At 41.9% G+C, this 26,398-nt stretch overlaps 1 protein-coding gene across 1 annotated transcript in view; it reads left to right on the forward strand.

The window, feature by feature from the left end:
* Positions 1–26,398, forward strand: part of LOC143769577 (ovostatin-like) — a 68,295-nt gene that overhangs the window by 37,641 nt on the left and 4,256 nt on the right. The window contains exons 25-34 of the mRNA XM_077258260.1: positions 256–339; positions 3,860–4,036; positions 4,465–4,543; positions 4,726–4,879; positions 15,904–15,981; positions 17,503–17,662; positions 20,735–20,955; positions 21,048–21,263; positions 23,897–24,021; positions 26,289–26,379. Coding sequence (XP_077114375.1) covers positions 256–339; positions 3,860–4,036; positions 4,465–4,543; positions 4,726–4,879; positions 15,904–15,981; positions 17,503–17,662; positions 20,735–20,955; positions 21,048–21,263; positions 23,897–24,021; positions 26,289–26,379 — 1,385 coding nt within the window. The remainder of the gene's footprint in view (positions 1–255; positions 340–3,859; positions 4,037–4,464; positions 4,544–4,725; positions 4,880–15,903; positions 15,982–17,502; positions 17,663–20,734; positions 20,956–21,047; positions 21,264–23,896; positions 24,022–26,288; positions 26,380–26,398) is intronic.

Raw genomic sequence — 26,398 nt, forward strand, 5'->3', positions numbered from 1 at the left:
CCTCAATTTTTAAGGCACTCTAAGTTTTTATTTGCTTGGCGCTGTTGTTGCATTTCTTACTAAAAAAAAAAGAAAACACAATAAACTTACACATCAGTGTATGATAAAGCCCGACTTATTTGACGGTGACGTAATTCCTTCATTATGATTGAAGCGGTCCAGACAGAAGAAACCCCCACCACCAACAACCAGTCTGGAAGTGATGATATAGCCGATCTAACTGAATGTTTTTTTTTTTGTTTGTTTTTTTTAAAGATTCAAGTGAGGAATCTCACATAGAAATTCAGAATCCATATAACATAGTGGAAGGTTCATATGAGTTATACGCAACTGTCGTAGGTGAGTTTGTTTCACAATTAAAAATAAATGATAATGTTGAAACTTTTTTATTCTACTAACTTTTTGCTGTTACTTGTATTGTACTGATATTTTCCAATAAGTTCCGTTGGAGTTGACTAGTGAAATAAAGTTATCACCTATTCACCGCAGTGAAATTCTCCCGGTGAACTCGCCTCTGCACTGTGCGACTTTCTCCCGGTGCTAGCGGTGATCTCACTGAGGTCACCGCAGTTCAGCCCGGCTGGGAACAGAGCCTCATTGACATCACCGCTAGCCTGCTCATTCACCAGTAGTTCTCAGCCTGGATGGTCGCATGTAGCACCGTCCAGGTTGAAAACTATTTCTCCCCCAGACATGGATTACAGCAGGGGACAGAACAACGGAGAGGTGAGGGATATTGTTGCTTTTTATTTTTGGTTTATTACAGGAGATCGAGGGCGACAGTGGAATTAGGCGAGGTCATAAGTATGGTTTAGTTGAGATTATTTAAGGAGTCCGTGTCATTTTTTCAATTAAAAGACTTTATTATGGATGTCTGTGTTTTCTTACAATGTGTCTATGGGGTTAGTAATGGTGGTGTTTCTTTGACGCCTCTCCATTACTAACCTCTGGGCTTGATGTTATCGGACAATACAACCTCGCAACTATCACCCCACTTGCCAACGCTACAGGGCAAGTGGGAAGAGCGAGGCTAAGTGCCAGAATTGGTGCATCTTAGAGATGCTCCTTTTCTGGGATGGCTGAGAGCTGATGTTTTAGCCTGGGGGCAGTATACATGGCCCCTTCCTAGGCTATTAATATCAGCCCACAGCTGTCTGCATAGCCTTTGCTGGTTATTAATTATAGGGGGACCCTACATCATTTTTTAGGGTCCCCCAGTAAAGGCTAATTATACAGCTGTGAGCTGATATTAATAGTCTGGGAAGCTCCATGGGTATTATCCTCTTCCCAGGCTATTAACATCTGCCCCCAGCCATCAGCTTTCCCTCTGCTGGTTACGAAAATTGTGAGGGACCCCACTCCAATTTTTTAAAAAAATTATCTTTTATTAATTAAATACATGTCCAGTAATTTGCACACACACTGTACTAATTGTATTTGTCACTGACATGTATATATCTACCTATTCTATATGTTTTTACTGTATGTAATACGTCTCTTCTATCCTGTCGGCTCCTGCACTGATTTTACAGAAGCCGACAGATGAATTGCCGGCTTTTCTTCTATCTATCTCTCTATGTAATATACACATATATACATGTGTGTGTCACTGACATCTATATATATGTATTCTATGTGTATATATCTATTCTATCTATTCTACTCTAACCTGTCAGTGTGATTATATTGTATGCGGCACATAAAATGTCGGCTTTATCTATCTATCTATCTATCTATCTATCTATCTATCTATCTATCTATCTATCTAATATATATATATATATATATATATATATGTGTGTGTGTGTGTGTGTTGTGACAAATTTTTCCTTTGAAAACGATGTGTAAATGACATAGAGAATTGCTGTATGTAATAGCTCATGTTAAAATCACATTGCAATACGATGTAAATGGAATGCTAGGTGTGAAAAATCGTATGGTACTCGCACTACTCTCGTGCGACTCTCAGCAGGGAGACTCGGACCGATTTTTCATACGTTAAGTGTGACCCCGGCCTTACACTGATGCTCCATTTTAACAAGGCGACCAGTTCCCCTTTCTGAAAAATCTGTGCAGGTCAAGGCAGTTGGACCTCCTCCTATCAACAAGTTGCAGTATCGCCTATCCTACGGAAAGGTGAACACTTGTTTTCATCGGAGAACCAACTTATTCTGCCAGACAAGAAGGCACAGCCTCGAATATCTAAACTGCACATATATTATGTGATTTCAGGTGTTCACTGTTGTGTGATGCTCTTGTGCCCCTTGTATCCCCCTCATTGCTTGCATGTCAGATGCATTGCACAACGCCATACCTCTGGCAGTGACTGTGATTGGCTGTAATTGGTGTTCCAATTTTGACTTGTATACCCCTCTTAAATTCAGATAAAAATGGGGGTGAAGTCAAAAGAAAGAAGAGAGAACAGAATGGTGATCATGCATTTCTATAAAGACTGAGATGACTAATTTATAGCTCCCTAGCCATTAATTAATTCACTTAATTTGACTCTCTTTAGAGCTCGCATCAAGAGTTGAAACCCACGTGGGCAAAATTAAAATTTTTATTTTTATTTTTACCAAAAATGTACTTTAACTGTAATGTATTCCTATCGCCAAGATCATATCCTAATATCTAGTTGGTGTAATAATAATAATAATATTAGCAAATACTGCCAATTAGAAATGTAGTATAGTTCTTCTGATAAGCTATGTTGTTTACCTCATTTGTCAGGCATTGGTTACAATCATTAGCAACTAACTGTCACTATATGAGTGGTCGTAACCTAAGCTACTGCTATGCCCTTCACATGGGGTAAGCGACGTAGCTCATCAGGAGAACTATACTACATTTTCTAATTAGAGATATTAGCTAATATTATTATTATTACACCTACTACATATTGAGATAGGATCTTGGAAAAGGGAATACCCCTATAAGGATCACTAGTTCATTAGTGTACCCAGTATATTTCAGGCAGGTACGATAACATGATTGGTATGGTAGCACTCTTCCATGCATCGATAGTGGCACTCATTTTTTCCTCTATCTCTTATGTCACCACCAAAAAAAATCCCATATCTTAGCTTCAGAGACAGGCATCCATCTCACAAGGCGGCAGACAGAGTATTTTACAAGTTTTGTCTTCCTGATCTTCCAAAACAAAGGTTATCACTGCGAATTACTGTGGCAGCACTTTCACTGGTCCCATTGATTACATGATCAAGACCCAATGAAGCCTTGAAAGTCCTGTGATGTAAAGGAAAAATAATTTAAAAAAATAAATTAAAAAATCCACTTTTTTTTTTACTTTTTGGGCGGCAAATCATAAAAAAAATTAAGAAAACGTAAACATTTTAAAAAAATAGTTATGCTATAAAAATCATGATATTGATGCAAAAAAATTAAAAAAAATAAAATAAAAATGCTGCACAATCATAAATAAAGATCTGCCTTCAATGTATGGACCTCAGCCATGGCATATCATACAGTATATAAAAATACCTGTTGCACAATGTCGGAAAAATACCATTTTTATTTTAGGACTTTTATTGTCTTTTCATTTATTAAAACTTTAGGTTGAATGTGAAGCTCAAAAATTGAGCAATTTGTATTTTTTTTACATTTCTTTAAACAATAAAAAAAGGCAAATTTTGTTTTATGATAAAACATAGTTAAAAATGTAAAAAAAAAATGTTAAGTTACTTATAGCTGAAGTTAAATTATAATTTCATTTCTTATAAGGACACTCACATAAAAATATGACAGTGACGCATTCTCTTACATTTGGGATGAAATATTAAAAAATGATTTCTGCTTTAAGTTCTATTTTAGACAATGCTGTTTTTTTTACAACGTTCAGGTGACACAATACAACTTGGAGTCGAGAATCTTAATCGTCTGCTGAACTTGCCAGATGGATGCTGTGAACAGAACCTTTTACGGATAATTTCCACTGCAATTTTTCACAAATACCTCAGTGACATGGGACGATTAACTCCCGAGCTTAATGAAACAGTAAAAAATGTTCTCATTAATGGTAAGGCCTTCTAAGCTGTTCTGCTATGGATTTTCGGTTGTAGAGTTATGACTTATGGGGGAGTCTGAAGAGTTTGGAGGCTTCGATAATGGGTCAGGTCGTTGGTTAATGTTACCAAAATTTGCGTGGCACATGTAAGGCCAACGTTAGTACTCATTCACGCTAGCAGGATCCCCAACGCCATCGTGTGGGATCAGTACAGCATCGTACTGATCCCATACGCTACCATGCAGAAGTCATTGGGCTACCTACTGATTACCGCAGTCCATAGAAAGTCAAAGGGATCAAGCTAAGACTTTCTTTTTCTCTCAATTGAATTCTCTGCCTAATTCCTGAAATTGCCGCAATGGAGGACCTATGGACAGTTTTAAGCCAACTGTTAAAAAAAAGTAACTCTGTTAAAATTTGTCTTTTTTTTTGTTTTGTAGCCTATGCTCGACAACTTCCATGCAGAAGCTGGGATGGCCAATATTCTGTCTACCGAAATTCATTTGTTCCAAATTCTTGGTAAGGGCAAAGTGATACATTTATTCTTATGTCAGTAAGCTGCATCCAAAGGGGCAGACGGCAGTGATGAAAAATATGAAGACCATTTTGGAAGCAGGGATCTGATTAGTTGTTACGTCTACACACCTCAACGTTTGAGAGTTTTGAGCATAATTTTTTTCTTTTTATTGTCCATGTTTCAGGGTGCTCGTGAACTCATTCTATGCATTTGAATTGGCCAAGGATATTATTTATGTTGATACGGAAATGCAACAACAGACACTGTCACACCTGGGAAATCTCCAGAACCTCACAACCGGCTGTTTCCATCCAGTCGGGTCGTTTTTTACCACCCAGGTAATGGGCACTCTCTTGAAGACATAAGTAGAATTTCTCATTTCAGATATAAACAAATCCATAACGTACAACACAGCGCCAAACCAATATTTCTTACTGGTCATGGATATCCATGGTGTCGTTATGTATCAAGTTTGATCACTACGTTATGAAATCTAATATATAAAGCTGATGAATGTGTGTATGTATGTATGTGTGTATGTCCGGGATTGGCATCTGAACCGTCGCAGCTACAGCCACAAAATTTTGCACAGTCACACGTCTGGACCCCGAGAGCGTCATAGGCTATGTTGTGAGGTGAAATTTTAACCCCGCGCTTTCCAATTCACCAAACAATTTTGCCCCTCTCTACATAATGGGGAAAAAATGAAAGGAAAAGTGTTGGAGGCAAATTAACAGCTGCCAGATGTGAACAAGGGGGACTTAAAGAATGACAGCGATGGCGCCAAAGAGTATATACTGTACAGTTGCTAAGGTGGGGCCCCGACATGGGATAATCACCACACCACCACGGGGATATGAACACACACACAAAATGCGCCACACACTACCACGTGCTCGAACACATATACCACCCTCAGCGCACATTTCACCACACATACACCAACCTCGCCACATAAAAGTCGAAACACAAAAGTCGCCGCTCAAAACTCACCACGCGCAAAACTCTCCACATGCAAAACTCGCCACACGTGCAAAACTCACCTCATGGAAAACTCACCACACGCAAAACTTGCACACGCGGAAAAATTGCCACATGCACAAAAGTTGCAACACATGCAAAAGTTGCCTCACACAAAACTTGCACATACTCAAAAGGCACCACACATAAAACTCGCCACGCGCAAAACTCGCCATGCGCAAAACTTGCTGCACACAACTTGCTACACTAACCTGTCACATGCAACTCGACACACAAAAAGTTGCTACACGCATGTCGCCACACAAAACTCATCTCACAAAAGTCGCTACATGCATGTCGCCACACGCAACTCAACACACACAACTTGACACACAAAACTCGCCCTAAAACACACACAAGTCTGGTATTATCCTTCAAAAATAAAAATCTGATTAATAAGCAGACAAACTACAAGAGCAACAAATGTACCATATAGGAATCCGGCAGCTGTCAGTCACATGACCAGTCTATTATGTTTATGTGTGAGCTAATATATACTGCCAGGGGGAGGGCTTATTGTTGGCTGGAGATTTATCAGGCTGCCAATTTAGCTTACAAATACTGAGGTAAAAATACTGACCAAATAACGTGTGAACGAGGTCTAATACAGGAGGAGATGACATACAGATATATACTATATACAGGAGGAGATGACACACAGGTATATACTATTTACAGGGGAGATGACACACAGGTATATACTATATACAGGAGGAGATGACACACAGATATATACTATATACAGGAGAGATGACACACAGGTATATACTATATAGAGGAGGAGATGACATACAGGTATATATTATATACAGGAGGAGATGACACACAGATATATACTATATATAGGTGAGATGACACACAGGTGTATATACTATATACAGGAGGAGATTATATACAGGTATATACTATATATAGGAGGAGATGACATACAGGTATATACTATATACAGGGGAGATGACACACAGCAGGTATATACTATATACAGGGGAGATGACATACAGGTATATACTATATACAGGAGATGACATACAGGTGTATACTATATATAAGGGAGATGACAAACATGTATATACTGAGGTGAAAATGAGGTGTGAGGTGAAAATGAAAAGGTGTGAGTGCAAAATGAGAGGAGTGAGGGAAAATAGTGGAGTGATCGGAAAATGACAGATGTGAGGTCGAAATGACAAGTGTTAGGGGGGAATGAGAGGAGTGAGGGGGAAAATAAGAGGAGTGAGAGGGAAAATGAGAGGTGTGAGGGAGAAAATGAGAGATGTGAGGGGGAAAATGAAAGATGTGATGGGGAAAACGAGAGGCGTGATGGGAAAATAAGAGAAGTGAGGTGCTATAACTAACCACAGATATTTACTATGCCCAGGCAACGCCGGGCTCTTCAGCTAGTTATCTATAAATATGGAATGAGTTGGAATATTTAGTCTAATCTAACTATGGCGTCTCCTTACAGAGAACCTACTACTAGCCAGAAATATATATTTTTAATCTGGCCTAAATGTGATGTTCTCCTGAATTTACCACTGTCTTTCTTCTGTTCCTACATCACTGTGCTACAAAGATAGGACTCCCTCTTCTTTCTATGAATATCATGTCTTGTTAGTCGAGTGGGTGTAGTCATCAAGGAGACATCCAAAGGGAAGAGTTGAGGATCACACCAAGACTATATTTCTATACAAGCAAGAGGATTTCCTTAATAACTAACTATTCAGTTGGTATAATGGGGCATTAAATCCTAAAATCCCTATTAAACTAACTATACAGTGTTATAGGGGACTTAGCCCCTATATAAATCTTACTAGCACTATAACTTTATTGGTACTGGGCTTCAGAAAATAACTTTTAATTTGTGACTAAATGAGAGGTCTTCGGTGCACCCTGGGCATGGCCAAAATCTCTGTGCACCATTATCACCCTTATTTTACCAGAGTGAACTCTGCCTTTCATGTGTGTGAATGCACACTGACACTGGTTGTGCCGGCCTTGCATGCGCACATGTCATTGCGGGCGTACACGTAGAGGCGGGTCATGTTTCCTTCCTGGCTTTTCTCTATTGGCACCAGTGGTCATGCTGGTACACCAGGAAGTTCATCGAGCGGCTTCAGAGGTAACATGCCCGACTTCATTGCATCACATAATATGGGATAATCATCACTACTGCCACCAATGATAACACTTTAGCAGCTAGTTTCGAAAAATTTGCCCTATCAATTATATCAGGCGCCCCAATTCTCCACCCTCTCCTCTTCTCTGAAGCCGCTCGCTGCACTTGTACACCCGGAATTGCAGCAAGTGTCATCAGTAGACAAAAGCCATTTGCCTTGGCACAGTGAGCATGCCCACAATGAAATGATTGCTCACTGGGTCACCACAGCCAGTGTCAGTGCGCATGCACACACACACACACACACACACACACACACACACACACACACACACACACACACACACGGCTGTGTTCGATCTAGGAAAGCTGCACTGTGAATCAGAAACAGTGAAAGCCCCTATGATGCAAAATGACTGGGGTATGCAACCTTTTGGCCATGCCCACAGTGCACCTAAGTCCACTCACTTGCATAGAAGTTAAACATTATTTTCTCGAGACCTGTACTAGTAAGATGAACAGTGATGCTCTGTTTTTTTTAAGGGCTAAGTTCCCTATACCACCATATAGTTGGGGTGACAGACTCCACTTAAATTCTAGCATAGCCCTTGGAATATCTTCAGATGGGGGTAGAATTGCCAACTTATTTTTGCATAAACGCTCCATCTTTCCAGCCCAGCCTGAATTTTTTTTTGCGAGGGAGCAATTGCACCCCCCCCCCCCTTAAAACATAAATTAAGTGTGGTTTATCACATCTTTGGGAAACTGAGCTCACATTTCCTAGCCACACAAAGCCTGATTACTGCCACATCTGTTCTCAATCAATAAATCACTTAAACAGGACCTGCTAAACAAAGGGAAGTAGACCAAAAGATCCTCAAAAGCTAGACATCATGCCGTGATCCAAAGAAATTGTGGAACAAATGAGAAACAAAATAATTGAGTTCTATCAGTCTGGAAAAGGTTATAAAGCCATTTCTTAAGCTTTGAGACTCCAGTGAACCACTGTGAGAGCCATTATCTACAAATGGCAAAAACATGGAACGGTGGTGAACTTCCCCAGGAGTGACCGACCGACCAAAATTACCCCAAGAGCACCGCGACAACTCATCTAAGAGGTCACAAAAGACCCCACAACAACATCCAACATCATGATTCCACCATAAGAAAGAAACTGTGCAAAACTGGCTTGCATGGTAGAGTTCCAAGATGAAAACCACTGCAGAACAATAAGAACATGAAGGCTCATCTCAGTTTTGCCAGAAAACATATTGAAGATCCCTAAGACTTTTGGAAGAATACTGTGTGGATCGATAATACAAAAAAGTTGAACCTTTTGGAAGGTGTATGTCCCATTACCTCTGATGTAGAAGTAACAGCATTTAAGAAAAGGAATATCACACCAACAGTAAAATATGGTGGTGGTAGTGTGATGGTCTGGGGCTCTTTTGCTGCTTTACGACCTGGAATACTTGCTGTGGTAAATGGAACCATGAATTCTTTTGTCTACCAAAAAATCCTGAAGGAGAAACTCCGGCCATCTGTTCTTGATCTCAAGCTGAAGAACACTTTGGTTATGCAGCAGGACAATGATTCAAACCACACCGCCAAGTCCACCTGTCATGATCTCCATGGCCAGAGAACTAGCATAAGCCTCTATAGGAACAAGCTCTTGGAAGATGTAACTGTACTGACCATGAACTAAACCTACCGCATCATCTAGAAGTAGCCAGGTAGCATGTCCTACTTTTTATCCCTATATGCCCAGCGCCGGCCGGAGAACTAAATAATGCTAGCAGAGGGAAATATAAGACCTGACTCACCTCTAGAGAAATGCCCAAAAGGAGACAGAAGCCCCCCACATATATTGGCTGTGATATGAGATGAAACAACAAACGCAGCAGGAAAATAGTTTTAGCAAATTTGAGGTCCGCTTTCTAGATAGCAGAAGACAGAAAGCATACTTTCATGGTCAGTAGAAAACCCTAACAAAACACATCCAGAAATTACTTTAGGACTCTGGCATTAACTCATAATACCAGAGTGGCAATTCCTGATCAACAAGAGCTTTCCAGACACAGTAACGAAACTGCAGCTGTGAACTGGAACCAAAATACAAAAACAAAACATGGACGAATGTCCAACTTATCTAGTAGATGTCTGGGAGCAGGAACAAGCACAGAGAGGCTTCTGATAACATTGTTGACCGGCAAGCATCTAACAGAGAAGCCAGGTTATATAGCGACACCCAGATCTAATCAGAACAGGTGAACAGGGAAGATGATGTCACAAGTTCAATTCCACCAGTAGCCACCGGGGGAGCCCAGAATCCAAATTCACAACAGTACCCCCCCCTCAAGGAGGGGGCACCGAACCCTCACCAGAACCACCAGGGCGATCAGGATGGGCCCTATGAAAGGCACGAACCAGATCAGAGGCATGAACATCAGATGCAGTGACCCAAGAATTATCCTCCTGGCCGTATCCCTTCCACTTGACCAGATACTGGAGTCTCCGTCTGGAAACACGGGAGTCTAGGATTTTTTCCACAACGTACTCCAACTCACCCTCAACCAACACCGGAGCAGGAGGCTCAACGGAAGGCACAACCGGTGCCTCATACCTGCGCAATAACGACCGATGAAAAACGTTATGAATAGAAAAGGATGCAGGGAGGTCCAAACGGAAGGAAACAGGGTTAAGAATCTCCAATATTTTATACGGACCGATGAACCGAGGCTTAAACTTAGGAGATGAGACCCTCATAGGGACAAAACGAGAAGACAACCACACCAAATCTCCAACACAAAGCCGAGGACCAACACGACGGTGACGGTTGGCAAAAAGCTGAGTCTTCTCCTGGGACAACTTTAAATTGTCCATCACCTGCCCCCAGATATGATGCAATCTCTCCACCACCGCATCCACTCCAGGACAATCCGAGGATTCCATCTGACCGGAGGAAAATCGAGGATGGAACCCCGAATTACAGAAAAACGGGGAAACCAAGGTGGCAGAGCTGGCCCGATTATTGAGGGCGAACTCCGCCAATGGCAAAAAAGCAACCCAATCATCCTGGTCAGCAGACACAAAACACCTCAGATATGTCTCCAGGGTCTGATTAGTCCGCTCGGTCTGGCCATTAGTCTGAGGGTGAAAAGCAGACGAAAAAGACAAATCTATGCCCATCCTAGCACAAAATGCCCGCCAAAATCTAGACACAAATTGGGTTACTCTGTCAGAAACGATATTCTCAGGAATACCATGCAAACGAACAACATTTTGAAAAAACAGGGGCACCAACTCGGAAGAAGAAGGCAATTTGGGCAGGGGAACCAAATGAACCATCTTAGAAAAACGGTCACACACCACCCAGATGACAGACATCTTCTGAGAAACAGGCAGATCTGAAATAAAATCCATCGAGATGTGTGTCCAAGGCCTCTTAGGAATAGGCAAGGGCAACAATAATCCACTAGCCCGAGAACAACAAGGCTTGGCCCGAGCACAAACGTCACAAGACTGCACAAAGCCTCGCATATCTCGTGACAGGGAAGGCCACCAGAAGGATCTTGCCACCAAATCCCTGGTACCAAAAATTCCAGGATGACCTGCCAACGCAGAAGAATGCACCTCAGAGATGACTTTACTGGTCCAATCATCAGGAACAAACAGCCTATCAGGCGGACAACGATCCGGTCTATCCGCCTGAAACTCCTGCAAGGCCCGCCGCAGGTCTGGAGAAACAGCTGACAAGATAACTCCCTCCTTAAGAATACCTGTGGGGTCAGAGTTGCCAGGTGAATCAGGCTCAAAACTCCTAGAAAGGGCATCCGCCTTAACATTCTTAGAACCTGGTAGGTACGATACCACCACCTGATGTCTGGCCCCCTCGAGCCAATGGCGCCACTCCTCAAACGCCCACTTCATGGCCAAAAGCTCCCGATTCCCAACATCATAATTCCGCTCAGCGGGCGAAAATTTACGGGAAAAGAAGGCACAAGGCCTCATCACGGCGCAGTCAGAACTTTTCTGCGACAACACTGCCCCAGCTCCGATCTCAGAAGCGTCGACCTCAACCTGAAAAGGAAGAGTCACATCAGGCTGACGCAACACAGGGGCAGAAGAAAAACGGCGCTTAAGCTCCTGAAAGGCCTCCACAGCATCAGGGGACCAATTAGCAACATCAGCACCCTGTCTAGTCAAATCGGTCAATGGCTTAACGACATCCGAAAAACCAGAAATAAATCGACGATAAAAGTTGGCAAAGCCCAAAAATTTCTGAAGACTTTTAAGAGAAGAGGGCTGCGTCCAATCACAAATAGCTTGAACCTTGACAGGATCCATCTCAATGGAAGAGGGAGAAAAAATATATCCCAAAAAGGAAATTCTCTGAACCCCAAAAACGCACTTAGAACCCTTGACACACAGAGAATTAGACCGCAAAACCTGAAAAACCCTCTTAACTTGCCGGACATGAGAGTCCCAGTCATCCGAAAAAATCAGAATATCATCCAGATACACTATCATAAATTTATCCAAAAAATCGCGGAAAATATCATGCATAAAGGACTGGAAGACTGAAGGGGCATTAGAAAGACCAAAAGGCATCACCAAATACTCAAAGTGGCCCTCGGGCGTATTAAATGCGGTTTTCCACTCATCCCCCTGCCTGATCCGCACCAAATTATACGCCCCACGGAGATCAATCTTAGAGAACCACTTGGCCCCCTTTATGCGAGCAAACAAATCAGTCAGCAACGGCAATGGGTATTGATATTTAACCGTGATTTTATTCAAAAGCCGATAATCAATACATGGTCTCAAAGAGCCGTCTTTTTTTGACACAAAGAAAAAACCGGCTCCTAAGGGAGATGACGATGGACGAATATGTCCCTTTTCCAAGGACTCCTTTATATATTCTCGCATAGCAGTATGTTCAGGCACAGACAGATTAAATAAACGACCCTTTGGGTATTTACTACCCGGAATTAAATCTATAGCACAATCGCACTCACGGTGCGGAGGTAGTGAACCCAGCTTGGATTCTTCAAAGACGTCACGATAATCAGACAGGAACTCAGGGATTTCAGAGGGAATAGATGATGAAATGGACACCAAAGGTACGTCCCCATGAGTCCCCTTACATCCCCAGCTCAACACAGACATAGCTCTCCAGTCAAGGACTGGGTTGTGAGACTGCAGCCATGGCAATCCCAGCACCAAATCCTCATGTAGATTATACAGCACTAGAAAACGAATAGTCTCCTGGTGATCCGGATTAATACACATAGTCACTTGTGTCCAGTATTGTGGTTTATTATTAGCCAATGGGGTGGAGTCAATCCCCTTCAGAGGAATAAGAGTTTCCAAAGGCTCTAAATCATACCCACAACGATTGGCAAAGGACCAATCCATAAGACTCAAAGCGGCGCCAGAGTCGATATAGGCGTCAGTAGTAATAGATGACAAAGAGCAAATCAGGGTCACAGACAAAATAAATTTAGACTGTAAAGTGCCAATGGAAACGGATTTATCAAGCTTTTTAGTACGCTTAGAGCACGCTGATATAACATGAGTAGAATCCCCACAATAGAAACACAACCCATTTTTCCGTCTAAAATTCTGCCGCTCGCTTCTGGACAGAATTCTATCACACTGCATGCTTTCTGGCGTCTTCTCAGTGGATACCGCCAGATGGTGCACAGGTTTGCGCTCCCGCAGACGCCTATCGATCTGAATGGCCATTGTCATGGACTCATTCAGACCTGCAGGCACAGGGAACCCCACCATAACATCCTTAATGGCATCAGAGAGACCCTCTCTGAAAGTAGCCGCCAAGGCACACTCATTCCACTGAGTAAGCACAGACCATTTACGGAATCTTTGGCAGTAAATTTCAGCTTCATCTTGCCCCTGCGATAGGGACATCAAAGTTTTTTCTGCCTGAAGTTCCAAATGAGGTTCCTCATACAGCAAGCCCAAGGCCAAAAAAAACGCATCCACATTGCGCAACGCAGGATCCCCTGGTGCCAATGCAAAAGCCCAGTCTTGAGGGTCGCCGCGGAGCAAGGAAATCACAATCCCAACCTGCTGTGCAGAGTCTCCAGCAGAACGAGATTTCAGGGACAAAAATAGCTTACAATTATTTCTAAAATTCTGAAAGCTAGATCTATTCCCTGAGAAGAATTCCGGCAAAGGAATTCTCGGCTCAGATACCGGAGCATGAATAATAAAATCTTGCAAATTTTGTACTTTCGTGGTGAGATTATTCAAACCTGCAGTTACACTCTGAAGATCCATTATTAACAGGTGAACACAAAGCCATTCAAAGATTATAAGGAGAGAGAAAAAAAAGAAAGACTGCAGCATAGACAGACTGGCAAGTGATCCAATTAAGAGCACAGAGGAAAAAAAAAAAAAAAAAAACTCTCAGCAGACTTCTTATTTCTCTCCTTTCTCAGCCAAGGATTTTAACCCTTTAGTGGTCCGGTCAAACTGTCATGATCTCCATGGCCAGAGAACTAGCATAAGCCTCTATAGGAACAAGCTCTTGGAAGATGTAACTGTACTGACCATGAACTAAACCTACCGCATCATCTAGAAGTAGCCAGGTAGCATGTCCTACTTTTTATCCCTATATGCCCAGCGCCGGCCGGAGAACTAAATAATGCTAGCAGAGGGAAATATAAGACCTGACTCACCTCTAGAGAAATGCCCAAAAGGAGACAGAAGCCCCCCACATATATTGGCGGTGATATGAGATGAAACAACAAACGCAGCAGGAAAATAGTTTTAGCAAATTTGAGGTCCGCTTTCTAGATAGCAGAAGACAGAAAGCATACTTTCATGGTCAGTAGAAAACCCTAACAAAACACATCCAGAAATTACTTTAGGACTCTGGCATTAACTCATAATACCAGCGTGGCAATTCCTGATCAACAAGAGCTTTCCAGACACAGTAACGAAACTGCAGCTGTGAACTGGAACCAAAATACAAAAACAAAACATGGACGAATGTCCAACTTATCTAGTAGATGTCTGGGAGCAGGAACAAGCACAGAGAGGCTTCTGATAACATTGTTGACCGGCAAGCATCTAACAGAGAAGCCAGGTTATATAGCGACACCCAGATCTAATCAGAACAGGTGAACAGGGAAGATGATGTCACAAGTTCAATTCCACCAGTAGCCACCGGGGGAGCCCAGAATCCAAATTCACAACATCCACCACTGAATGGCTTAAGAAAAACAAAATTAAGACTTTGGAGTGGCCTAGTCAAAGTCCTGACCTTAATCCGGTCTGGCTGTGGCCTGACCTGAAAAAGGCTGTTCATGCTCGGAAAGCCTCCAAGCCAGTTGAATTACAACAATTCTGCAAAGATGAGTGGCCAAAATCCCTCCAGAGTGTTGCAAAATAAACATTGCAAGTTTTTGCAAATGCTTGATTGCAGTTGTTGCTGCTAAGGGTGGCCCAACCAGTTTTTAGGTTTAGGGGGCAATCACTTTTTCACACAGGGCCTTGTAAATTTGGATTTCTTTGATGCATTTTGTGATTACTTGTGTTATCTTTATCTAATATGTAAATTTGTTTGGTGATCTGAAATATTTAAGCGTGACAAACATGCAACAGAATAGAAATCCAGGAAGGGGGCAAACACTTTTTCACACAACTGTAAGCTCAGGCAGGTGCTCACATGTGATCATGCAGGCCATCTGCAAAGATGTGGAACATAGCAGAGACTACCGACCAGGGTGAGGAAAGTAAGGCACGGATCCGGGGCAGGTGCATAACCTTGAGTCAGTTCCAGCATCTTCAGGACTGTTGGTAATTTTATCACACTGGTTGAGCTGATCTTTGAGTTACGTTCTTGTTCACAATATTTGGGATTGAGGGGTCTTTGGTCCAATACATACAGATGCTGCTCCCTGGGTTAGATCACACAGGTGATGGATTGGGCAGAAAAGGATCAGGTGTTGTCAGTAGAGTGCTCGGGATCGGTTGCCAAAAGTGGTGTACCAAACTGACTTTGCTTTAGGGACCCTTCTACTTTAGTGCACACTGCTGGCTCCTTTAATAGTTTAGCTTTGAATCTTTTCATTCCTCACAAAATAATAAAGGGGAAACTGAAATCTACTACTGTGTATGGAATCTTGACAGTTTGCAGATATAATTTATTATTATGTAATTATTGGATATGCTTAATTTAACACAAAAAACGTTTTGTAGGATGAAAAGGAAAATGATATCCTCTTTACGGCATACGTGGTGCAACGATTACTGAAATGTTATTTATACGGCATCGGGGTGAGTAAATCTACATGTTCTAGTGTATGAGATAAAACTACATGGATTAAAATAAATAAATAAAAATGTTGAGTTTGTGAATAATTAATATTTACAAAATTGTAAAATTTGATAGCATAACATCATTACTGATCCTATTAATAAATTCATCCATAAATGGTGGGTGTTTTTGTTTGTTTTTTGTTTTTTTTAAATCACTCCATCCAACAGTAGTCCACCCTTCACTAGCCATTGTTGTTAACTTTTCCTTTTTGTCAGGGTGCCTTCATACTTTGCATTTTTTATTTTTATTTAAAAAAAAAACAATACTTTTTTGTATTTTCTGGTTAGATGTTAGCTAAGTCATGAAAATATGCAATACATTTTCTTGTTTTTTTTTGCACTTGCTAAATGTTTTGGGTTCTTTATCGTCTTCTTGAAAACATAGACAAAATATTTAGATTAAATTCTCCAACAGGACACTTTCTTTTTTTCTTAAACAGCGTGCCCTAGGTTTGTGATTTTTGTATTCTGCTATTTTCTTATAGACTTTTGTAATGGAGAAGAAAAAACTTCAATTAAATTCTCATTGAAAAAAATGTCAAACACCCCCACCTCCCCAAAAAGCAACTGAGATTCTTTTTTTTTTCTAAAAACAAACCACAACAAAATGTTTGCGACCTAGGCCTCATTCAGACATCCGTGTTGCATGCACGTGTTCTATCCATGTTTTTCACCTATAGAACAGGTATCCAATATAATCTATGCTGATGTTCACATGCCCTGATTTTTCGAGAACCCTGCTATTTTGGTTAGAAGGTAATGTAAAAATGGTGTGAGATGCAAGAAATGGTTCGTACTTATGTTTTATTTTTTTATCTGGACAACTAAGTCACAAATAACGAACTTGACAACCATAATAAAATATATGAATTAATCAATGGATTAAGGTGGTGACACAAGTTAAAGAAGTTTTCCACTACTTGGGCAACTTCTTCTCATACCCCTCGTTCTGCCCTAATAAAATAATAAAGTCTATACTCACTTCCCGTGTCGACGTTCTTCCTGTGGAGTCGTCACTCGCTCTCCCGGTTGTTGTGACATTTGAGCCCAGCGTCCAATCAGCGCCAGAGTCACTGTCCCTGCCTTTGGACAAATCGAAAATGAAGATGAAGTCTGGGATCAGCTGCAGCCCGGACTTCCTCTACATGTTCAATCGTATGAAGGCGGAGACAGTGACGCCAGCGCTAACTGGGAGCCGGGGTCACGTGTCACAACACCACACGAGAGTTTCCAGGAGAGCGAGTGCCGACTCCACGGGAATGCCACCGACACGGGAGGTGAATATAAGCTTCTTTATTTTATCGGGGCCAAGAGTGGGGTATGAGAAGGGGTTGTCCTAGCACTGGATAACCATTTATGTTTGGGCTAAAGATTTCATTGATGAGCTTGGTATGGTATTAAAACTGACCTCTACAAATTTGAAGTTCTATGTAAAATTTTTGAAACGTTCAACGTTACTGTATTTTCCATTTCTCCTAGGACTCACTGTTGCAAGGAGGTTTGAGGTGTCTCCGAAATGCTGACTTAGAGTCTCTGAATACGTACGCGCTTGCCTACACGTCTTATGCCGCAGCCCTGGCTGAAGTAGATATTTTGGATATAGTGTTGAACATTTTGAGACCGAAAGCCATTTCTGAAGGTATTTTAAAACTATTCTTTTATAAATACATATAAATACAAACTGTAACGTCATCCCTTATCTGCTTATAATGCTACAAAATCTGTATAAATGACTAAAAACTGTCTGTTTTAGCAAATCCTTGTATTCTCCTTGAAATATCAAACCTGGAAGATTCATTTTTCCACAGTTACTAAAGTTTTGAAGCCCAAAATTGAGACCTTTAAGTTCCATCTATATAAAGGTGGGGCTTGCATAAGTCCCACCCATTTCAGCCAAAGACATGAGAATTTGCCAACAAAATGGGGACTATCAGCAATTATATTCTTAGAAATCTGTTCTGTGTTTTTCCGGTGCTATTCCTCCTTGGAATAAATGAACACTAAAGATGAGCAAATTGAATTAATGCCAGTACGTGTTCACCTGGCAAATTTGTACAAACTGTGGTCCACTTCAAATGAGTTGCCTAAAATAGCACACATTGCAGAAGTTTGCATCACCCCATGAGGGATCAGATGACCTCTGGGGGACTTCCCTTGCAGCTATCACATCACATGGTAAAGTGCACAAAATCCGGAGGGATTATCATAGACTGTATAAAAGCTGAGGCAGGGAATGTGTCATGACTCTGACAGGATGGTTCTGCCTCCATCCTTGTCAGGTCAGGGTTAATTCTAGTCCGCCTCTTTTTGGTTCTGAGGCGGCTATTTAATGTTGTTAGTTCCTGGGTTTGATGTCTGTGATACTTCCATATACTCGGTTTGTGGTTGCAGACCCAGGTTACCTGTCCGTAATCATTGTGCCTCTGTGCGTGTGAGTTTTTGCTATGTATGACCCGGTTTGTTCCCTGACTTTTGCCTCTGTATCCTGCATTGTACTGCCCTGTCCTTCCTGTTATCTGACCCCTTGGCTCGTCTCGGTATACTTTCGGCTCTCCTTTGACTATATTTACCTTCTGTGCCCTTTAGGCCGGCGTCACACTGGCGTATTGCATCCGATGCGAGAGCATCGCATGCGATATGCTATTGACACTCAGCTCCTGGTCGCAGCAAAGCAGGAGCCGAGTGTCATGCGTCTGTGCTCCGATTCTCTCGCACAGGGAGGATAGGAGCACAGCTGCGGAGGAGGCGGAGAAATGAATTTCTCCATCTCCTCCATTGCTGGGGTCCGCTTATAACGCACAGCACTCGGATGATATTCGAGTGGTGTGCGCTGTCTCACTCGCACCCATAGGTTTATATGGATGCGAGTGAGCCCAGAGTTTTCCTCGGTCCGAGACAATCGCAGCATGCTGCGATTGTCTTGGACCGAGGAAAACGGCCGGCAAAAAGTCAGCTGCTGGGAGCTGCCCCATATGTTAACATTGGTCTGAGTGCAATGTGATTTTTTATCACATTGCACTTGGCCGTTTAAAACGCCAGTGTGACGCCGGCCTCACTCTGTGCTCCCAGCTGCCTTCCCTGGCCACACAGGCGGTGACTCTGTCCCCCTGTTATCACATGACTGCTTTGTTCCAGGTCCTGTGATCACTGCTTAGTCTCAGGTCCTTGCACACTGCATGCTTTGTTCCTCCACTCCCTGCACTCATTCCTGTGCCCTCTGATAGCACCCCCCAAGGCTGCGCCAGTGACACCGTCAGTTTCATTACAGAATGCAGCCGCTATTGTGGGGTGAATCTGGATAGTGAGAGGATTTCACATCTCACAGCCAAAGAGATGGGGAGAGAAAGCCATAAAACACTGAATAAACTGTACAGATAAGGTGTGTGACAGCAGTGCAGAAGATTAGTCTCTAAAGGTACCTTCACACTAAGCGACGCTGCAGCGATACAGACAACGATGCCGATCGCTGCAGCGTCGCTGTTTGGTCGCTAGAGAGCTGTCACACAGACCACTCTCCAGCGACCAACAATGCCGAGGTCCCCGGGTAACCAGGGTAAACATCGGGTTGCTAAGCGCAGGGCCGCGCTTAGTAACCCGATGTTTACCCTGGTTACCAGTGTAAAATGTAAAAAAAACAAACAGTACATACTCACCTTCGCGTCCCCCCGCGTCCGCTTCCTGCACTGACTGTGAGTGCCGGCCCTAACAGCAGAGCAGTGACGTCACCGCTGTGCTGTGCTTTCACTTTACGGCCGGTGCTCAGTCAGTGCAGGAAGCGGACACCGGGGGATGCAAAGGTGAGTATGTACTGTTTGTTTTTTTACATTTTACACTGGTAACCAGGGTAAACATCGGGTTACTAAGCGCGGCCCTGCGCTTAGTAACCCGATATTTACCCTGGTTACCAGTGTAAAACATCGCTGGTATCGTTGCTTTTGCTGTCAAACACAACGATACACGGCGATCTGACGACCAAATAAAGTTCTGAACTTTAACCAACGACCAGCGATATCACAGCAGGATCCTGATCGCTGCTGCCTGTCACACTCAACGATATCGCTAGCCAGGACGCTGCAACGTCACGGATCGCTAGTGATATCGTTTAGTGTGAAGGTACCTTAAGGAAAAGAGACGAATACAGATTTAATTAATGCAGAGAGAGATAGAATTAAGGTCTGATTCATCAAAGCTTTTACTCAAGAAAACTTGTGTAAAACACATTGAAAAGTCACAAACGTTTTGGGCAACATGGAGTTGCGCAATCTTTTTTTGACTTTTGTTACTTTCACCCCAGCTTGAAGCACCTAAACTAAAATGGGCAGAGCTGTGGAGGACCCAGGGAGTGACAAGAGCACGGCTATGCCCGCCTGTTGAATTCAGCAATAAATGGAAATGGAGTAGCATTTTTGGCACGGCGCACAGAGGCGCGCGCCACTGAAAAGATTCGCTGAATTCATTCCGTGGTGCGCGCCTCTTAATTATTTTGTCACATGAGCACTTTATTAAGAATGGCCTGCACAACTCCAGTCTTAATGAATTGTGTTTTCAGTTTATTTGTCGTCATTGGAATACTTTCGATTCGCCATGATTTGCCACAAATCGAATTACCTGGGAAAAATTAGGTGAAGTTGGTAAATTCCGATTTCGACTCACCTCTAAGTAAAAGTGGAAATGTCTTATTTATGACTCTCTCATATTGTCTTGCCTCTAGGTGGTACAATACACTGGGAGAGTGAAAACTTACCTTTAAGGAGGCCGTATTATTACTTCCCTCCTTCGCACGCTTCAGCAGATGTCGACATAACAGCAAACATTTTCTTGGCCCTTCTAAAGACCTACACACCAACTCCAGAGAACAAAGCTTTTCTGGGCCAAATAGCGGCATGGCTGACTTTTTGTCAGAACTCCAGAGGTGGCTACTCCTCTTCACAGGTATTCGGGAGGTTATACAAAGACCCCTGTCAGATCTTCACACCTCCAATAAAAAAATGGAAGACTATGTCAATGTTGTCTTCTTCCATTAGGACTCAATGATGGCCATCGAGGCCATGACTGAGTATGGTCGATTGTTCTTCGTTGAGGAAAGTGATGCTGTCGTTGTGGTCCAGCAAGAAGATATTGAAGTTGCCCGAATAAATGTAGACGAGAACAACAAGCTGCTGGTTCAGAGGGTGAAGCTGGACGTTGTACTAGGAAAGTACAAAATTTCTACCACGGGAACAGGCAATCCTCTGGTACAGGTAAGATAAAAGTCCAAATCGTTTTGTTGTCTTACTTCCATTTCCACATCACAGGACTGCGACCAGAACTTCACTACCCCAGCCCCCTCCATAAAATTAAAGGGCTATCTAAAGGATATAAACACTTTTGGGATCTTTGTTTTTTACTAAAAATGCATGTATTTTTTGGCTTGAAATTGGTTTTGCAATTGGGTTTCACTAAAAATTTTGCACCGTTTGCCTTCAATAGGTTTTGTGTTGCAGTGCCTATTGCAAGCTACAGAATGAGTTCACTGAGAATCTGCTAGTGAGCTTGTCCTAAATGGAGAGTTTTTAACTCTTATCTTCCTCTGGTGGATTTATGACCACATGAAATTTGAGCGTAAGGTCACTGTCATGGTCAGGATAAAACATAGACCGGGGTCACACTTAAGAGTGCAGTCTCTCGCCTCAATACCCGGCACTGCCGCCGGCAATCGGGACCGGAGCCTACAGCTGTATAGAAATACATGAAGCCGCATACTCCAGGCCTGAGTGCCGGCGGTAGTGCCGGATATTGATGCAAGTCTGACTCCAGCCATAAAGTTCCTATCATATCAAGCTGGTCGACTTCTCAGTTAACTCATTCTGCAGCCAGGAATAGATAATGCAACACAGAAGTCATAGAAGGCAAATGGTGCAATATTTATAATGTAACCGTCTTGTAAAAAATGATCTTTTTAGCCAAAAAAAACATACATTTAAGTGAAAAAAATCCCCTGAAAATGTCCATATCCATTAACCTCTCCCAGACATAGAAAACACTGGTACTTCCTATGTCAGGTCCCTGTGTATGGCATCTACCTGCAGCAGCAGCGATCAGAGCTAAGCTATGCTCCAGTTACTGCTGTTAACCCCTTAACTGCCATCAGCTACTCCCCCTCCCCCCAAAAAAAATAAATAAAAAATTGCATGGCTCCATTGACTGAAAAATAAAATGTAACAGGTCTAAATATGGTGACACTATAAATGGTGACACCAACCAAATTTAAAAAATAAATAAATTTCACCACTAAAATAAAAAACTACAAGTTTGGTATCGCCATCACCGTACTGCCCTGGAGAATCATATTACCATGAGATCTTTATCACTCAATGAATGTTGTAAACACAAATATAAAAAATGTCAGAATTGCGGTTTTTCACTGTTTTACCATTCTTTCTCAACTCCCAGTACATTCTACAGTAAAATGGCTTTAAGCCTCTATGTCTATGAAGCATTAAACAATTTGGTTTTTAGAAGAGGGTGAGGGAAAAAATGAATTAGCAAAAAATGAAAAATTGCCAGTTATGAAGCGGTTAGCGCTGTGCCTCTTTTTTTGTTATTGTATTTTTGCCTAAACTAATAGAGGTTGGGTTACCTGAAGACCTTCAACAATGTATCATGTTGTCTTCATCTGTCATGGTGGCAACAATAACCCAAAAATATTCTAGAGATTGTTGTGACATTACAGAACTGTAAAACTCCATAACAAACATATACACCCTGGAATTACTCAAAGAAGACCTTGCGCTGGATGTTTTACATCTGAACGGAGACCTCCTCAAATTGTCACAGGTCCACTGATTCTGGAACAGTTTTTTGTTTGTGACCCTCTGTTCCAAAGTTCTGCCTCCCGGAAATAAAGATACAAATTTTCCCTTTCATCAACTGGGTGTGTACCACAGATCTTCTCAGTGGGCGTTTCCTTTTCCTCCTCTGATGCTGGCCAATCAAAACAAGGCCGCGCCCACAGAAAAGTTCTGTGGTATGCGAACGGTTGGTGAAAATTAAAATTTGCATCATTATTACCAGAGGGCATAAGTTTAGAACGGAGTGGCACAGAAAAAAAAGAGAAACTATTCCAGAATCTGTGGAACAGCCCTAATTGGAAGAAGTAGTCAGTTTAAATAATAAAACATACATTGAAAGGTCCTTTAAAAGGGATTTTCCAGAAAGCAAAAAATGGGCATAAAACATATTTGACGCGTTTCAAGTGTGGCTGACTCTTAGACAGTAGATACATAAGTTTAAAACTTATCAGAAATAAAAGCAAAACAGTTGAGTAGAAACGCTAGAACATCGACACAGAAACATGAAGAAGGTCTAGCTGGTGTCCATCCTGGCATCCAGTTGTGCATCTAGTTCTTCTGCCGATAACTGTTGCTTTGAGTTCCTGCCAGCTACCCATCCATGGCCTCGATTTCCTCCCCTGTATATATAATTAAGAGTCAGCCAGACTCGAAACACGTTAGTATTTTACATGTCCATGCTACTATTTTAATGAAGTCAAGATAAAGAATTTTTGCTTTGCTGGATTTTAAAACCTCTTTTCATCACTCTGAGCAGAATGTCACACAATGTTTGATGCAACTGTCGCAACTAGAAAAACATTTCTGTTTAGAGAATTTTCTTTAGCTTTTAGGCCAGCCGTATTTTTCCAGATTTTACAGTTTTTCACTGTAATTTCCTTTGAAACTAATTACATAAAGGCAGCATTTATGCAATCATGTCCCAGTGTTGGAAGTTTTTTCGGTCTCCCTATGAGGATCGGAGGCAGGGCTCACATTTTCGAAGAGGGATTCACATGTTCAGATTGTAGGAATAAATAATGACCTGAATTTTTCTTTTGTAGATAAATTCTTATTTCAACACTAAGGCAACAAATGAAGGAAGCTCATTATCACTGACTGTTACTGTTCAAGATGAAACCTGCACTAACGGCATCGCTCATGCCATTCACTTTGATATTTGTGTAGGGTGAGTCTCGGTGGGCCCAGTTCTTGCTCTTTTGTAAAATATTATGCTTAGAGGTATTGTTAGTAGCATCCCTATGTAAATTTATGACTAGTTGTCCCGCTATTGGATCCTTAGCATTAAGCTGTGCATTATGGAAACAGCAGCTCCACCACAACGGAAATAATGCATTACATTACCGTTAATTGAAATCTGCCAATTGTATGGATATGTTTGGTCCTCACGAGCGAGGGAAACATCATGTAGCTTCTCTCAACTTGGCTAATGTTTAGGGGTCCTTAATGTGGGTCACATTAGATATGTTTTCCAAGCTTGATTGTCAAAGACTTTTTTTTTCTTCATCTTGACCTTTTTTATAAGGACCGCCATACGGTCCTTATAAAGATGGCAAACTATGCTTTAACCGACGGTTTTGCCGGCAGCTATCCCGATTGGCTCCCCCATACACGGGAGTGCTCGTTAAGCCGAATATTCCTGTGTTCTCTATGAGAGAGTCACTGTGAGACATGCTTGCCAATGGCTTGTCTCCTAGAGTACAAGAAGATCAGCATTCAGAAATCAGACATGCAGAATTAATATCTTCCTCAATAATAAATTGTCCGGGGCCCCCATACACATTAGACAGTCAGCCATACTCTTCGATATTCTAATGTGTTTGTGGGGCTTAGCACAAGTGTTGTCTGAATGGCATTTTTCTACTACTTTTTCAAGGGTGTACAAGTCTATTAAATTTGCATTATTTCCATCTTATGTAGGGAAAAATCGTCCATAAAGGAGGGCTATGTGTCTGCTTTGGGAGGAGAAAGGGAGTCCTGCCCTTTTTTTAGAATACGTGATTGAGCAATTAAGCCAAGGGTCATGGAAAGAGTTCAGGAGAATTTCTTCCATACACAGGACAGGCCAGACATGAAGGATTCCTGCTCTCCATTCACTTTTTAGCTCACAGATTCAAGCAGCAGAGCTGAGCTGTTTTGATCTGAATCAAGCTCTCCTGTGAGATAAAACACTTGTTTTAAAGCTCTGCATGATGTTTTTCTCTCTTCCTCCGTCTGTTCCCTTCTCTGTTCTTCATTCCTCCTCCCACCTCCATAGAGGATAATGGGCTGCTGTGCCGCATTACATAAATAGTTCACCTCTTTGACAGTCTTGAAGTGACTTTTCACAGTGAATGACAAGTTCAAGAGGCAGGAGAGAGGGGAAAAAAGTGACTGAAAAGTGAGGAAGAAAGCTGATTTTTCTGATGAGAAACATTACAAAGTTTCTTACAATCGCCTGCACTATTGACCTATGCAACGTTTGTTGACAATACAAGTTTCATAAGATGTAGAAGCTAAGAAGTGAAAAGAACTGTAAAAAAAAGTTGTTCTTATGTGAAAGGCAAAAACTTAGTGTGAAATTAGCCTACATTGCTCACCCTGTTTTTGACTCCCATCAAATATCATGAATTAATGAAGAGTTATAGAGTGGTTACAAATGCTGAGTAGCAAGGGCCACTCATTCCCACTCTCTAGTATCACTATCCCTCTTTGATGCCTTCCTAATTGTGTGGAGTGTCTTTGGGTGTTTGCACTTTTGGGATCTCCATCAGACCCCATTTCACAATTGGACTTTGCACATAAAGCGTCTAAACCTTCCCAAAGTTTAGATGGGTTTCAGTTGATTGGCTGCTGCCTGTTCCTGAGTCTTCAATGTTTAAACTTACCGTGCTAAAGAGGGTTGAGGTTGGACTCAATGTGTTGCTGATGTTGCCTGCTTCCACTGCCAAGAGGAGGAACCATCACTGAATCTTTGAAGAAGTGGACAAGGAACAGGCTATAGCTCATCACTTGATCCATGCCTATAATTGCTGTTGCTTTGACTTTGTCAAAACCTACACAATGTAATGGTCCATCCCAGATATATGGGGACCTGCTGCCAAATTCATCTTAATTCTAGAACTAGTAAACTTCATAAATAAAAAAGGACACAAAAATTGGCATGTGAATGTCCATGGGGGTACATACTCCATTGGAGCATGCAGTAGACACTGTCAGGCTTGAGTTTTTTGTCTTCATTCTTGGCTGGGAGTATTGCAAAAACTAAAAAAAAAAAACCATTCCGCAAGGTCATGGAGGTGGTTTTAATTGTGCAATTTCCTGTGAATTTATAGAATGCTGGGCTCCAATTTGGCTTCCAATACATTTTTACTACACTTTCGAAACTTACTCTTGACTTGAGTAGCCAATAACAGACATTCTGCAATATTTTCTATTTTTTTTTCTTATTTTTAGTTACTATGGAAGTCGAGGGATCACTAATATGATATTAGTTGACATTAAAGAACTGACCGGGTATCAAACTGACCGAAGCTCAGTCTACAAAGTAAGTATCAGAAGTTTGT

This window comes from Ranitomeya variabilis, chromosome 4 (assembly GCF_051348905.1).
Source record: "Ranitomeya variabilis isolate aRanVar5 chromosome 4, aRanVar5.hap1, whole genome shotgun sequence".
Classification (NCBI taxonomy): Eukaryota; Metazoa; Chordata; class Amphibia; order Anura; family Dendrobatidae; genus Ranitomeya; species Ranitomeya variabilis.